General features: G+C 37.3%; 1 protein-coding gene across 7 annotated transcripts in view; it reads right to left on the bottom strand.

Moving 5' to 3' along the window:
* The window catches only part of si:ch73-234b20.5 (uncharacterized protein LOC449923 homolog), a 43,029-nt gene that overhangs the window by 10,333 nt on the left and 23,634 nt on the right, over nt 1-9,062 (bottom strand). For 4 of the 7 annotated variants that reach the window (XM_043695012.1, XM_043695004.1, XM_043695047.1 and 1 more), the window contains one exon: nt 4,087-4,167. The exons of 1 other annotated variant lie outside the window; for it this stretch is intronic. In XM_043695012.1, the coding sequence (XP_043550947.1) occupies nt 4,087-4,167 (81 nt within the window). Of the gene's footprint in view, nt 1-885; nt 3,043-4,086; nt 4,168-6,088; nt 6,721-9,062 lie in introns of those variants that run through there. 2 more of the 7 variants (XM_043695021.1, XM_043695039.1) reach the window with 2 other exon arrangements.

Raw genomic sequence — 9,062 nt, 5'->3', positions numbered from 1 at the left:
GTATCTGATCATGATCTGATCCTACATTGGCAGGATCAAATATAAAACTGGATGGTCTGACTAATGTTGGTTCTGGGTATGCTACAATTTTGTAACAGAAATTCAAGGAATCATCCTTAATTTTCCAGTTAGGCAATTTACAGGTACTCATCTTTATTGAATTTCACCACTTAAGTCTGACTGTATTTTCTATTTTCTTGCATTCATGTTCAGTTATGACTATATACCAATTTGCTGACAACTGATCATCTAATTGATTTACAAGTTATGCCGCTGAATATGCCTGCAGCCACTCATGCATGATGCTTACAATCATGGCACTGGTGTCCAATCCCAGAAATTGCTGGCACACATGGATCCCAGAGGTGCTCTCAGCTGGGAAGAAAGTCAGAGGAAACAGTCTGCAAGTTTTTTGCTCTTCCACTGTCACCTTTATTAAATAATAGAGCAACTGCATAATCTTCTAATCTGAAGGTGTTGAAAGCAGAGAACATTGAAAAGCTAGTTTGGCCTTCTAGAATGTCTTTAACTTTTGAAATCCTCTAAAAGCCATCTAGTCCAAGAAATCTGTTACTCCTGAGTGCTGTTAAATATTCAATTACTATCATATTCATTTTGTTGAGCCCCTTTCCCCGATTCATTTTCTCTGCATCTGTTCATAAAGTGCCTTAAGAACAAATCTGAACACTGACCATCTACTCAACCTGTATCTGAAGCTTACAACTCATCATCCATTTCTTAATGTGCAAATTTGGCAAATGTATTGGTTGACTCATTAATGTTTCCCTATTTTCTATTCATTAACAGTGTAAACATTTCATTTAGCTAAGAAAGCCAAATGGGAAGTAATTTGTGTACACATCTTTTAAAATCCTCCAAATTTCTTACTGTCTGACATATAAGCCATCTCAGTCTTTAAATGGCTTCTGTTGTACAGATAATGAACTACTGCAAAGCATGTTATGAGTTCCCTGGCTTCATACTCATGAACTAGCTACCCATGACTATTACACCCATGGACAGCTGGAATAGTTTGTCAAAACAGTAGTAGATTTCCGCAATGGTATGACTTTGGCAGTTTTTATAACAAATGAAGTAGTTTAAATTATCCTTGTGATGTCAAAAAAAAGTTTGTACACAGGTAACTTCCACCATAAGCAAATGGCAGTCTCAGACATTTGTAAAAGAGCAACAGTAGTTCACTTCCAGTAAATTCTAGACCACGTACATGCTTTACATTGTACTATTGGAATCAGATTATTTGTGTAAATGCTTCAAGATTTTCTAGAAAGAATAAGAGTAAGTATAAATTAAGTGGTATAAATTTAAAGGGCTTGTAGTAACAGGGACTGTGGGATATGCCTACGCCTCTTTTGAAAATTGTATGAAAATCTGATAAGTTGTGAAAGCTGTTAGGCATAACTTTGGAGGGTTGATAATGGTGTTCAAAATGAAGTACTTTAATAGTGTTAATAAGAACAAATAGTTACAAGTGGCAGACAGTTGAAACCTGGAAGACAGATTTTCGGTCATTGGCTAAAAAAACTGGGAGCAACTTGAAAAAGTACACAGCTTTTTTCTATGATCACAAATTAACTGCTTAATGGAAGGTGGAAACATTCAATAACTTTTAAAAGGGAATTGGATAAATATTTGAAGGGTAAATATTGCAGGATGATTGAGAAAGAGTAGGTGTGTAGGACTGTTTTTAATCCTATTAAAGGATGATGAGATGAATGACTTGTGTGTTTACTGTCAAGGTAAAATTAACAAGTTGTGCCTTCCTTGACTGGGAGAAAGGGTACTTTGTGAGCTGACAAGTATGATTTGATACTGCTTTTGGTGCTGCACTGGAAGTATTGACCTAATGAGGCTGGAGTGGCTAGTTCTTCTGCTTCTGAGCCAGTGTTGAGCTGTGTAAAAGTCCCACTCCAGGAATGAATGGCTATGAAAGATCCAGCCACCATTGTAGGTGGGTTAGTGTGTATTGGTGCCAGTCCCAGCCCGGATAAGAAGTGCCATGCTCTGAGATTTTGAGCTGCGGTTTGATGTTATGATTCCTGCATATTCTATTTAAAGTGTTTTGTTTCACTTGATATAAATAAAAAAAAACAAGCATGCAGCAGGGCTATTTTGATGTGTTGATCATGCAGTCTGGCTATTTCTGTTTATACTTAGTGACATGGTGTCTTATATAAACAATAATGAAAAGCTCAAAAAGACGCATGGACTGATTGGAGCCATTTCAGCCATCGTTTATATTCCCATCAACAATTCTTTACACTGTCACACAGGGAGTTAATTTAAATAGTAACAGGTTATTTATCCCACTCCTAAGATCCTTTTAGCTTATCAGTGACAATAATTACTTGATGAATTAAGAAAAGGAAAGAATTTGAATTACATCATACATGTTATGACTACAGGATATCACAAAGTGCTTTACAATCTATGAAATTGTTTGAATTAAAATCATTGACAGGTAGATAACCTAGCAGCCAATTTGTGCACAGCAAGAACACGAAAAGATTAATGATGAAATAGTCTCAGACTAAGAAATAAATCTTGGCTCGGTCTCTAGGTATTCCATTCAAATAGCGTAACTGGATCATTTATAGTTACCTGAGAGTGCAGATGGGATCTAGTTTGACAATGTCTGACTCTGAACTATGCCCAAGTACTGCACTGAAATAATGGTATGGCAGGTAAGCAACATAAGTAAACAAGCAGTGGTGCTGACTTATAGTCTAGCTGTTTGAAGTAAAATATATCTAGATCATTATTCTGTACTTCCTCTGTTTATAATCCCCCTTTCTTTAGTCTTCATTGGTTACATCACGAAAACACTAGAAACAATGAAGCCATTTGCACACTTTTTTGATAAATTCCTATTTCTGTACACAAAGTTTGATTCAGTTATAATGTAACCTTGCTTGCTATATCCCTCCTTTGCTACTGTTTGTTTCTCCTTGCTCTTCCATCTCTTGGCATGCCAGCCTTTATTATAGCACTTGGTAAACCTGCTGTCACATATCTCGAAGGCTAAAGAGATGGAAACAAAGTTTTTGTTTGAAGAAAAACAAACATTTCATTAATATCATATTCTCCGTCCCAAATGAGGAAGATGTCACATCTGCCAGTTTACTAGATCTAAATGGGGAGTAAATAGGCTTCATGCAACTGGCTTTAATACATTAGGAAAGGTCAGTATTCTGATGACCCTTGCAGGAATACATATCCTTCATGAATGCTGAGAACAAGGTCAGGTATTTGCCTGCAGGTGATAGTTAAATAGCGTGTCGAGTTCAATATTTCAGTTCACTTGGAGCACTTCAATTGTATTTCAGCCCTTTGAAAATAATTTAGCTGAATAGTTGTCACAGAGGGAGAAAAGGAGCCCTCTTCTCTATATACATATAAACAGATATTGTAACTTGCATGGGCATACCAGTTCACTAAATTGTGAGCTGCTGCTCATGGTGAAGATTGTTGCCGCCATCCTCTTCAAGTGCTGGAAGCTATAGGGTCTGTTTGCTCTAATGTGGTAGAGGAAAACTACTACTTGGTTGAATGAAGGTGAATTTCTTATTATCAAGATATAGTTTATTGCATGTTAGCAACTAGTTACATGTTATCTTGAAATAACAGACATCGTTACAGAGACTTTGAAGAGGGCTAGAGGTTAGGTCTCATTTCGATATCCTAAAATGTCTGCCCAAAAGTTCATATGACACCATCGTGGTGAGTGGTGCTTATGGCACTCTTTTAGTATTAACTCTTTCTGACTCATACAACAGTAACTATATAGGTATAATTATGTGCAATTCCAAGAAGGAATAAACTTCAAATATAAATATCCCTTATTCGTTTTTTTTCTGAAACTTGTACATAGAATGTTCATGTTTATATATATATATAACAATGTTCAAAATTTATAGCTTCAATATGTATTTCTGCAAAAGAACTACTCTATACTCTAAGGAGGTACATTTGCTTCAGTAGCTCGAACTAAGTAGAAAGGTCTTATGTTGGGATGACATCTGTAGCAATGAGAATGATGAGGATGATGATTATAACCACTATTACCACAATGATGATGATCATTTTTGTGTTTTTCCACCACATTTTCCTTGCAATCTTTGTGGAAGTTTTCTGAAAAGTGTCAGCCTGAAATCAAACAGGATAGATGTGTAAGATGTATGTGAATAATTGGTAATGCAAATCTTAAATATTGCGATAACGTTGAAGCTTTTCATCTTGTACCTATTAGGACTAACATATAAATCAAACTTTGAAAAAGCACATCAATTTAAACAACATGAGAAAAGCATGATTGATGGGACCAAGGTAAGCATGGTGATGCAGAAGACAATTTAAATTGTATGCTGTTTAAACTCTGATCAGGCAGATCGATTGTAATTGGTCAGGGGAATGCCATAGCAATTTGTTGTCTCCATAAGTCTTTGTCATTGAAAGGGATTGACCACAGGATCCTGTCGATGAACATATGTAGCTTCCAACATGCACAAATGAATCACACTGTAAATCCAACTGGTAATAGTAAGTTGATTACTAGTGTGATATTTAACACACTCAGGATTGTTTAGTAAATGATGCCCAATAGCAAAATAACATCGGGTGTTCAATATGGTATTATGAGGTTTGCAAGTACAGACAAGTGGTTATGTTACAAATCTAAAGATCCTAGAATAGTGCTTGTGCTTGGCAAGCTTGCAAATATGACACCACTATTTTAAGTAAGGAACAAAAAAGAAAACTGGGAACTACAGACCTGTTAGCCTGACATTAGTGGCAGGAAAATGTTAGACCTGTTATAAAGGGATATAACAACTCAATATTTATAAAATAAAGATCTGATTGAGCAAAGTCAACATGGGTTTATGAAATATAAATCATGTTTGACAAACCTTTTAGAGTTTTATAAGATGTTACCAGCAGAGTAGATCAGGGAACTGTGGATTTTCAGATGACTTTCAAAAAAGCTCTACACAGCACGTTAGTAAACAAAATTAGCGCACATTCAGTAGGGAGTAATGTAATGGCATGGTTTGCAGACTTGTTAATGAAAAAACAGAAAGTAATAAATCCACTCACTCTAATTTGATAGATTGCCTGAGTTAGTTTAAACAAGAGGTTTTCTAAGTAATTCATACACGTTTTTATGTGGCTCTGTGGTGTTTTCTTTCAGAAAGACTGAACACCCTTGCAAATGAGTTGCTTCAAACTTCCCCCCCTGTAGGAAGTTAGGTCATTTTTCTTCTGATGGCCAGTACAGCTACAAATCAAACTTGCTCAGATGGAGGCCTCGTGAAATAAGATTCCCATAAAATTCAAAGGACAAAACAGTCAAATCCCTCTGATGGGAATGAACATTCGAAAGTATTTCAGTCAGCTCCTATTGTCTGAGGCCATCTGGCTTCAGATTTACATCCCAGTTTGAGGTTTCCCTGAGAAACCCATATCTTTATTAAAAGGTTTAACCTAGAAGCAAGCTTTAGAAATAATTTGAATTTTATCTGAGCATGGAGTATCTGTCAAAATATCCAAATATATGACAGGCAATCGCAAGGTTTGTAGCTCAGGTTGAGGTTTAGAAATGATCCTGGAGGAGACCATAAAGTGAAGCTGCGTGCTTTCTCACAATGCAGACTATTTGAACCCAAATGACTTGTCTTCTGTCACCCATCATTGACACGTATTGAAAATCACTCAGCAATGCAATGGAGAGCAAATAAATAACTCTTGAAATTAGCATTATGGTACCAAAAATATGCTTTGTCAAACCTTTTAATCTTGTACTCTTCACGTCAATTTGCAAGAAAGGAAAGACATCCTGTTTTAAATTTTTAAAATTTTTTATATTCCAATTCCACCACCAGGAAGATAGGAAAACACCCGGGTGGCCAGTGACAAACACTGCCCTTCACATCAAAGGGCAGTGCTGTGTGATCAAAACAGTGAAGTGGAGGTTACTCCTGTTTTTTTTTTAAAACCCCCACACTACCACCTAAGTGCGGTAGTGCTTATTCATCTTTTTTTTAAACTGAATGAGCAGATAGTGCTGATTGGTTGGCAAGTGGACTCCAATTTGTAGTGTCATTGTCTTGGAATGTGCATAAATTAAATAATGATTGACAGGTAACTACCAAGCTTCATTTACATTTAAACCAAATGGGTTGATTCGGATTAGCCAATGCTTTGCACTGAGGCATGAACAAGATAATAGCTGTTACCTGTTTTGAACTGAATTGGCAACCAGTCTGTGTGCCCAAAACACAAAATGCAATGTCCAACTTTAGATGTATTTCTGCAATTGGATATTTGTTTAATAATTCTAAGTGTGTTAAGAATTATGTTGACAATTTAAGGTTGGCAAACCTGCATGTACTGCAGCTACATACATTAATGCACAGAGCCTGATCTTTGCAGATAGAAAGAACATATTCACAAATCCCATCAATTTCAATTCAACAAAACAGATGATTTCCATTCTCTGCTTTATTTCTTAATCTATGCCATCACCAATCAGTGTCGACCAGCCTGTGTTAATTATCAGTCATCATCTGATTACTGCGTTTTCTTCACAAGACCTCTATCATTCAGAGTCCACTTGCTGAATAATCAGTGATGTCTTCTCAGACAGTTTGAAAAGATTGTTTTCCTTTTACCTTGGTCCTTCTTGCGAATTGTCCTAATGAACTGAAGGTGAAAAGTTTTGACAAATGTGTCTTTTTTTTAGCAACACAAGTTCTGTACTCCCAAACTCCAATTGTAATACCATTGATCACTTTGAAAAATGCAGCAGTGAATGCATTAGATAATTATGTCCACCTCCTGCTGCTACTTAATAGATGGTGCAAGTGATGCCCAAATTAGACTGGAAGAGAACAGGACAAAGGAATGGGTTATGATATCCAGAACTCTGTCCTAGGAAAGTTATTAAGACTGGATGAAGGAAATTTTCAGAATTGAGTTTGATAGATGTTTGATAATCAAGGGTGTCAAGGGTTATGAAACGAACGTAAGTCAATAGATATAAAATAGAGACTGGCTCGAGGTACTAAATTGTTACTGCTGTTCATAGAATCGCTACAGTTTGGATCCTCTAAAGCAGATACAACCATACCATATTCCTGTAACCCAACTATTCTGCACATCCCTGCATATCACAAGTCAGCTTAGCCTGGCCAATTCACCTAATCTACACATCTTTGGACTGTGGGAGGAAACTGGAGCACCTGAAGGAAACCCACGCAGACATAAGGAAGGGAAGGTGCCAGGAGTGGTGGATGGGTTGGTGGTGGGGGGTGGACCTAATGAGGGAGTTGCAGAGGGTCTCTATGGAATGCAGATAGGGGTAGGGAGGGAATTATATTACTGGTGGTGGGGTCTGTTTGTAGGTGGCGGAAATGGCGGAGGATGATGCGATGTATCAGAGGTTGGTGGGATGGAAAGTGAGGACCAGGGGGGTTCTGTCCTTGTTGTGTTGGATGGGTGGGGTTCGAGGGCAGAGGTGCTGGTATCTATTCTATCTATTCTATTTATCTATTCATCTATCTACCAAATCTATCTATTCTTCCTATCTATCTATCCATTATTCCTCAAAATGGATATTATTATCAGACATCGTGTATACGTTTACATTTATGCTGGGAAATACACCCCTTTGGATCTTTTAGAGTCTCCATTTTTAATTATTTTTCATTGTTGGCCAATGTTTTATCAACCATTTGCTTCCAGTCTGGGGTCCCTTTTCATTTTACTGAAATTAATTAATTTTTAGTCCAAAACATTTAGAACACTCTCCCTTTTTCTAACATAAGTGGATGATTTGCAATTTTCAGTCTTGTCAAGTAATGATCTACCCCTATTAATTCAAAGTTTTATTTGCTAAAAATTGTGAATAATTCAATAGTTTTAATTAAGCAATTATGCCAACAGCACGAGACGTTTTTTGTACAACACAATTTTTTTAATAGATCATTTGGATTAAGCTTGAAGGCTAGAAGGCTAGAGTGTGTTTCTCTTCTGTTTTGATCAATGTGTCTTCAATCCACCATCAGCTGTTGAAAACACATTTCATCGTAACCCATATGCACAGTTAACATGTGTGTTAGCACTTGAAACCCAAGGAGGAAATGCACGGTGTTTAATCATTAATAAAACCATGTAGTTTACAGATAGTGTCACAGAAGAGACTTGTGGAGGGTTGATTCTCTCGCTTGTCGAGAGGTCTATGCCATATCTCTTTTAGATGACAGTGTTGCAGTTGATGACAGTCCTGTCTGTGGCAATTTCCCTAATGGTAGGCAATCATCTTGGTTGTCACAGTAGCAGACAATGAGCCAACTGAGGGCCCATCCATAAGACCACAAGATATTGGAGCAGAAATAGCCAATCAGCCCATTGAAACTGCTATGCCATTCAATGATAGGGCTCATTTCCATTTTCCTTCCTTTCCCATACTACACTTGATGCCCTTACTGATTAAAAATCTCTCAGCCTTGAATATACTTAATGACCGAATCTCAGCAGCCCTCTGCAGTAAATAATTCCAAAAGCTCTGAGACCAGAAATTCCTCCTCATTTTATTCCCTATTATAAGATTATGCCTCCTGCGGGTGGATTCTACCACGAAGGATATTAACCTTTCCACATCTACCCTGTCAAGTCCCTTAAAAACTTGTATGTTTCAATAATTTTGTCTCTCATTATTCTAAGCTCCAATGAGTAGACACAAACTATCTATACTGCACCAACAATGTGATTTTCCCATTGCTGGCTTGCAGGGATCTGTCCCAGACGTACTGCTTACAAACAGATACAAATGGTAGATTAATTAAGAAAAGCGCCACACTGACTTGAAGATAGAAGACACAGGGTGATGGTGCTGGAGGGTTGCCTTTCAGATTGGAGGCCTGTGACCAGTTTTGGGTCACAAGGATCGGTGCTGGTGCCACTGCTTTTCATCATTTATATAAATAATTTGGATGCGAACTTAGGAGGTAGAGTTAGTAAGTTTGCAGATGACACCAAAATTG

This window comes from Chiloscyllium plagiosum, chromosome 1, assembly GCF_004010195.1.
Source record: "Chiloscyllium plagiosum isolate BGI_BamShark_2017 chromosome 1, ASM401019v2, whole genome shotgun sequence".
In the NCBI taxonomy this organism is placed as follows: domain Eukaryota; kingdom Metazoa; phylum Chordata; class Chondrichthyes; order Orectolobiformes; family Hemiscylliidae; genus Chiloscyllium; species Chiloscyllium plagiosum.
Note: the sequence above shows the minus strand (reverse complement) of the source record. Positions and strands in the feature narration are given on the sequence as shown.